Below are 7,143 nucleotides of genomic sequence, written 5' to 3'. Positions count from 1 at the left end.
TCCGCGTTAGGATTGTAATTTTTTGAAAAAATCTTGAAAGAGAAAAAAACAATAATTATTGATGATTTGAAGAGATGATGATTATTTTTGATAAAATAACTTAAAGGATATTGATATATATAAATAAAATAAAAAATAATAATTTAAAATACAAAGTATTTTAGTATTTTATTATTTTGGTCAATGAAAATGAAATGAATTATATGATTATTGAGAAGTAAATGATTGGAAAAATCATTATGTTTGAATTATTTAAAAAATTCAAAGGTATTGTTCTCTTTAGATTTTTTAAATAATTCACACAAAATTATTTTTTCAATCAATCACTTTTCCAATCAATCATTTCTCAACAATCACATCATTTGTTTCATTAACCAAAATATTAAAATCGACTTGTTTGAATTGAGATTATTTAAATAACCTTGACTAAGAAAAAAAAATAATAATTTATGATAATTTTGAGGAGTTAATAATTTTATTTTTTTAAAAAAATACTTGGAATTGGAAATGGTTAAGTTATTGTTATAACCCTGATACACAATTTAATTAGTTGAAAAAAAATACCTCTTATCTCCTCTTTACATTTTGATTTGTTTCCATACTAATACAAGGATATAACTTCATTAATAAAAATGAAAAGAGAAATAAAATATTGTTGGAATGTTTGAACGATTTAAATAATTCTAATCTAATCTAACAAGATACCTAATTTGTAGGACCGTGGGTTACTACAAGTCTACAAGAATCAAATGTGAGGGAAAATAAGTGAAATCTCCGTGAGGTAAGTGTAGTCAAAGAAATTGTATTTTTATTTATCTATTTATTTTATAATAAAGATTACAACTTTTAAGAGGAATTTAAGAGGGGAAATTTGACGAAATGACCTTGCAAACCGGGTTATTTGACCTGGTGGAATTTTATAATTTTTTTTGCGCTCGTGGTGTTCTATTTTTTTTTATACGATTTTGCCCTTGTCGCGAAACGCTAAGTGACTTAGCGTTTCGCGAAGTGGATTAGACGTTTGTATAAATACCCAAATAATTTCATTTCCCTAAATTTTTTTCTCTCTCTTCTCCAATTCTCTCCTTCACTCACGGGGGCCGGCGACGACGGCGGCCGGCGGCGACGACGTCTCCGTTTCCATACAAATCAAACCCGATCCGAGCTCTTCTAACCTAACTAATTCATTTATGTTTATCTATTGCCGATTTCTAACCCTAGATCTATTTTGCATGCAGGTTTCTTATACTAGGGTTTATGTGATTTCTCCGATTCTAACTATTTGAACGGCGTCGAGGTAGATCTTCATTCTAACAGTTATGTTCTTGTTTAGGCTTTCTTCATTTCATAAACCTTTTCATATTTCCTTTATGTCCATCATTTTCTCCGTTTTGTTGATTCTTATTGCTGATATGGTTCATATTGGTTCATGTTTGAGCATTTCGTTAGGTTATTATTTGTTATTTGTTCATAATTGCTGAAAATCTATGTCTGATAAGAGCGTATGTGTTTCCGTTTCAGATCTGCTTACCGTTTCGCTACGGACTTACCGTTTCGCTACGGACTTACCGTTTCGCTACGGACTTACCGTTTCGCTACGGACTTACCGTTTCGCAGTATACCTCGCGATTCGCTAAGTATCAAGATTTTTTGTTATTTATAGTTAATCATGAACTTCATTTGACTAGGTATTTACATCACTTCATGGTTATGAAGAGAACATGTGTTAACAAAACAAACCTTCTAATTTTACATTGGAAACATTTAGATTCTTCAGAAAATGCCTTTGAAGAATCTATCATTGACCTCCAGATAAGAAATAAATTTCAAACAATTTTCTCTTATCTGGAGTTCAATGATCGCTTCTTCAAAGACTTTTTCTGAAGAATCTAAATGTTTCCATGTAAAATTATAGGGTTTGTTTTGCTAACACATGTTCTTTTCAAAACCATGACTTTGTTGTTGATACCTTGTCAAACGAGATAGATTACCTATGAAACCAATAAAAAATTTTGTACTTGACGATTCGCTAAGTACTACGAGCTCCAGCTAGGAGAATGGTTTGAATTCGATTTCGTTATTAAAATATATTAGCGAAAACGTATTCAAACCATCTTCTCTTAGCTGGAGCTCGTTGACCTCCCGATTCGCTAAGTCCCTCCCGATTCGCTACGTCCCTCCCGATTCGCTACGTGTCTCCCGATTCGCTAAGTCCGTCCCGATTCGCTAAGTCCGTCCCGATTCGCTAAGTCCGTCCCGATTCGCTAAGTCCCTCCCGATTCGCTAAGTGCCTCCCGACTCGCTACGGAAGTTGAAGAGACGCGCGTACTCACACGCGCTAGACCTTATATATTCAAAATATTAAGAACATTTCATTTCAACCGCCCGACTCTCTCTCTCTAACCCATTTTCTCTTCACTGAATCTTGTCAAGCTCGATCATTTCTGCTTTCTTCTCGTTCGTGGTTAAGGTTAGTTCATTATCATTTTCTGCTTTTTTGTTCATTGGTGGTTTTTGCATGTTAGTGTAATGTTAAGTGTTTCTGTTCAGTATATATTTTTCGCCAGTAGGGTTTCTGTTCAGTATATTTTTGTTTGTTGTCATTAGGGTTTCATTAGGGTTTCGCTAGGTACCTTCCGATTCGGTAAGTACCTTCCGATTCGGTAAGTACCTAGCGATTCGCTATACCTAGTTGTGGCCGATCATTTTCTGGTTTTTTGCTTATGGATTTTGGTCTTTGCATGTTAAGTTTAAGTGTTTGTTTCAGATTTTTTGTTTAGGGTTTTTGCATGTTAAGTTTATTGTTGTTTCTGATTAGTTTCGTATTGTTTCCGATTCGGTAATGCTGTCTTATGTTCAGTTAACGGCGGTTTCGCTCGGTACCTCTCGATTCGCTAAGTGCCTCCCGATTCGCTAAGTACTTAGCGAATCGGGAGGCACTTAGCGAATCGGGAGGTGCCTCCCGATTCGCTAAGTTCTTACGTTTGTATGTGTTTGTTCGAACATTTTTTATGATGTTGTTTCCTTTTGTAGATGGCAGAAACAACTGTTACTGAGTTTCCCGGTCGGATTTCGTGGAAAAGTGCCCTCACCCTGAAGAAGATTGTGAATAAGTTCGAGGAAATGGATCTTCTGGAGAGTGTGTACAATACCCAGTTCAGATCATTATTCACAGCCCCCCTCTTGCAGTTCTCAGGAAGTATTGTTCATCAAATGTTGTTGAGGCGGTTAAGCTCAAACTCCAAGGAGATAACTTTCATGGTGAATGGGCAAAAGCTTGTATTTGGTATGAAGGAGTATGCGTTGGTTACCGGCCTATGTTTCGGCGTTTATCCTGAGTTGGACCAAGAAAAATTGCGCCGTTGTCCACCTCTCTCGGTTAAATACTTTAAAGGGAGCATGAGTGTGAAAATGTGCGAGTTCGAGAAGGCTTTTTTCAAATGCAAAGACAAGGAAGATGCATTCAAGATGGGGCTGGTATGCCTGATTTGCCAGTACATATTCACATTTGACCCAAAAAGAGTTATATTTCCAAAAATACTCAACCTGGTGGAAGACAAGGACACTTTCTTCCAATATCCATGGGGGAAGGTCACCTTTAGAGCCACCCTCAAGGGTTTAAACAAGAACATGAAACACCTCTGTACCTCATTTTTTGAGAAGAAAAAGTTGGCTGAAGATCCTTATGCTCCTTTTGCATATAACATCTATGGGTTCGCATTGGCACTTCAAGTGTGGACGTATGAGATCTTCGAAAACTTTATCCCTAAATTCGCCAGAAGGAATGAGATTAATGACCCTCTACGCCCAAGGTTGTTACTCTATCATTCCAACAGGAAAAACACATCGATGGAGGTTAAGACTGCTCTAGAGACCACGGATGTGACTGAGATGGAAGAGTCCTCCATGGAGAAGAGGTTATACAGTGGTGATGTATTTGAGCAAATCGACGAGACAGCTGATGATTTTTTTGAGGGATTTACTGATGGGAAGGTAATAAAAGATGATGTTGATGAAGAAGAAGAAGAAAGTGAACATGAAGAAGTTACTCCGATTCCCAAACCTGCCACGAGGAAGAGAAAGGCTGATGCTACTCTTAAAGAAGCAGCCAACTTGAAGAAGAAGCTTGCTTATGAATCGATTCCGGCCCACATTCTTACTCCCCCATCCGCGACCTCAAGTCCTCGGGCTGACACACCTTCTCCTCGGGCTCCAACACCTACTGTTGGATGTGATTTTAATGAGATGAAGGAGGAGCTGAAAATAGAGTTGAAAGAGGAGATGAAAAAGATGAAAACAGAGCTCATCAAAGAGCTAAAAATCACAATCCAACAAACTCAACAAACTCACGTTGAGTCGTTCAAGAAGATGGTTTTTAATATGTCCACACAGTTGTTAGAAAAATCCAACAAAAGGATGTCCATATTATTAACCAGATTAGATGATATGGAGGATAATATAAAGAAGAAGAAGAGTAAGAAGAAGGATTCTAAGAAGGCTGTGAAGGTTGAAGAGGAAAAGACTACTGAGGTATGGAGATATTGAATTTTGCACTTTACATTTTATTTCGCTAAGTACATATCTGATCTAACCAGTACATATTTTGCAGGTTAAGGATTCTAAGAAGGATGTCGAAGTTGAGAAGAGCAAGGTTGAACAGGAGGAGGAGAAGAAAGAGGTATTCTGCGAACTTTTCGTTTCGCAAAGTAGTTTCCGTTTCGCTAAGTTAGTATTTTTCGTTTCGCTAAGTTAGTATTTTTCGTTTCGCAAAGTAGTTTCCGTTTCGCTAAGTTAGTATTTTTCGTTTCGCTAAGTTAGTATTTTTCGTTTCGCAAAGTAGTTTCCGTTTCGCTAAGTTAGTATTTTTCGTTTCGCAAAGTAGTTTCCGTTTCGCAAATTATTTGTTGTCGATTCGCTAAGTGTGAATTTTGTCTATTTTGTAGGAGACTGTGGGGGATGATGAGAAGGTGAATGATGGGACTGATGGGAAAGACGATGTAATGGAGGACAATGAGAAGGTGGAGGATGAAAAACAAGAGGACGTTGAGAAGGTGGAGGACGCACAGAAGGTGGAGACCGATGAGAAGGTGGATGATGATGAAAAGATGGATGAGGATAAGGTGGAGAACGATGAGAAGGTCGATGATGAAGAGAAGGTGGAGGATGAAAGAAAAGACAACGATGAGAAGGTAGATGATGATGAGAAGGTGGAGGATGCGAAGGTGGAGGACGTAAAGATAGAGGTTGAGGCTAAATTGGAGGACGGTGTGGCTAGGGTGGATGATGTGGAGGTTGATCTGAAACTGAAGGATTTGAAAGTGAAGGTGAAGGATGAGAAGACTGTGGGGGATGTGAAGGCAAATGATGACAATGATGACAATGACGATTTCCAGTTATACAATACTCCTCCTAAAGGAAATTATGGGAGGAGAGTGAGGAAGCCGAAAAAAGATGACTCGTACACCAACCCTTCCTTGTCAAAAATGCCCAAGACAAAGGATCCTATGAAAGTGAATCACCTTCAAAAATTTGATGATGAGCTACTTCATAAAGTAAAGGCGTGGTTGGATGATCCAAAAACCGATAATTCGACAACGGATTTACATACGGTTCAAGCAAAGAAGGAAGTGTTGGTTAGAGTTGTAACAAGGCTTACATGGATTGAAGACGAGGTAAGTCGTTCAAATCAATTCATTAATCTTCGTTTCGCAAATTACTCTTCGTTTCGCAAAGTACTCTTCGTTTCGCAAAGTAATCTTCGTTTCGCAAAGTGCTCTTCGTTTCGCAAAGTGCTCTTCGTTTCGCAAAGTACTTACTTAGTCAATGTTGTTTGATATGTACTCAATGTATGTTGTATGCTCCCATTGTGCAGGAAATCGATGCATTCTGCCATCTTCTGCGGAAAAGGATTTCCTGCTATCCCAAAACATATAAAAATACACTTGCGGCAATTGGGGATTGCGTATTGTCGGATAGAATCAGGCGACTGCACAGGGATTTTATTAAGGATCCTGCCAAATTTCCAGTCGACGAATTCAAAGACTATTATATGGGCGCACCACATAGATATATGCCAGAGTGGTCTACAATTGACGACGTCTACATGCCAGTGAACATTAACCAGAAACACTGGATTTTATGTGTAGCACGTCTTCAAAAGTACCGCATTGACGTGTACGACTGTGACGCCTATCTTTATAAGAATCTGGATCCTTATTTGAAACCCTTCTGCGACATGATTCCATGTATATTCGCCAAAACAATCACTCCCGGTGAGAGGGTAAGGTATCCTAATTTCAACTTCGAAGGCCCCCTCCAACCAATGACATACAAACGGTTTCCACACCCCAAAGTGAAAACCGCTGCTCCTAAGGTTGGAGAAGTCCCGCGGGCAACAGAGAGCGGGGACTGTGGGGTCTTCACGCTAATGTACATGGAACACTTGACCGCTAATCAACCCGTGCATAATGTGACCTCAGAAAATATGGGATTTTTTAGGCAGAAGATGGCGGTCCGGTTATTCCATCAGATTATGGAACCTTAAACATTATTATTTGTAAATTGGATAACTTATTTTGATGTATTGTAAACCTTGATGAATATGTTGGAAGTTGGATTATGTATTGTAAATTATTTTGTGTAAATTGATGTATTGTAAATTCGCAAAGTACTCTTCGTTTCGCAAAGTCCCTCCCGTTTCGCAAAGTACTCTTCGTTTCGCAAAGTCCCTCCCGTTTCGCAAAGTCCCTCCCGTTTCGCTACGTGTCTCCCGATTCGCTACGTGTCTCCCGATTCGCTAAGTGCCCTCCCCCATCAGATTGATTATATTTTCCATCTGTTTCTTTAGCAACCTTAATTCATTTCTCAATTGAGATTGGATTATATAATGCCAATTGACAATATTTTAAACAAGCATTAAACCTCAATTAATTAACAACATACCAGTACCATAGTTCAATTAAAAACATATATTACAACATAGTATCTATCAAGTATCTATCAAGCTAAAGGTTCATATTGTTGAGATGATGAGTCATGCTGCTTAGATGATGAGTCATGCTGCTTAGATGATGAAGCTCGTGCAGTAGATGGTGCAGGCATCACTGCTTTGCATGTTGCCCTATTATGTCCAAGCCCATCACA

The 7,143-nt window shown here is 38.2% G+C and overlaps 1 protein-coding gene across 1 annotated transcript; it reads left to right on the top strand.

The window, feature by feature from the left end:
• Nucleotides 1–5,000: 5,000 nt before the first annotated feature.
• Nucleotides 5,001–6,544, top strand: LOC124919423. Its single transcript, XM_047459662.1, has 3 exons — nt 5,001–5,087; nt 5,157–5,672; nt 5,873–6,544. Exons 1-3 carry the CDS (start codon nt 5,001–5,003, stop codon nt 6,542–6,544), a joined length of 1,275 nt encoding a protein of 424 aa, XP_047315618.1.
• Nucleotides 6,545–7,143: the final 599 nt, after the last annotated feature.

This window comes from Impatiens glandulifera, chromosome 1 (genome assembly GCF_907164915.1).
Source record: "Impatiens glandulifera chromosome 1, dImpGla2.1, whole genome shotgun sequence".
NCBI classification, from domain to species: domain Eukaryota; kingdom Viridiplantae; phylum Streptophyta; class Magnoliopsida; order Ericales; family Balsaminaceae; genus Impatiens; species Impatiens glandulifera.
Note: the sequence above shows the minus strand (reverse complement) of the source record. Positions and strands in the feature narration are given on the sequence as shown.

Bases quoted from the DNA above. Each gene is read 5' to 3' on its own strand.
- LOC124919423 (XM_047459662.1), top strand. From the start codon at position 5,001: ATGGAGGACAATGAGAAGGTGGAGGATGAAAAACAAGAGGACGTTGAG. The intron at 5,088-5,156 runs GTGGATGATGAT...GATGAAGAGAAG, and splicing joins AGGTGGAGACCGATGAGAAG to GTGGAGGATGAAAGAAAAGA. The intron at 5,673-5,872 runs GTAAGTCGTTCA...CCCATTGTGCAG, and splicing joins TTACATGGATTGAAGACGAG to GAAATCGATGCATTCTGCCA.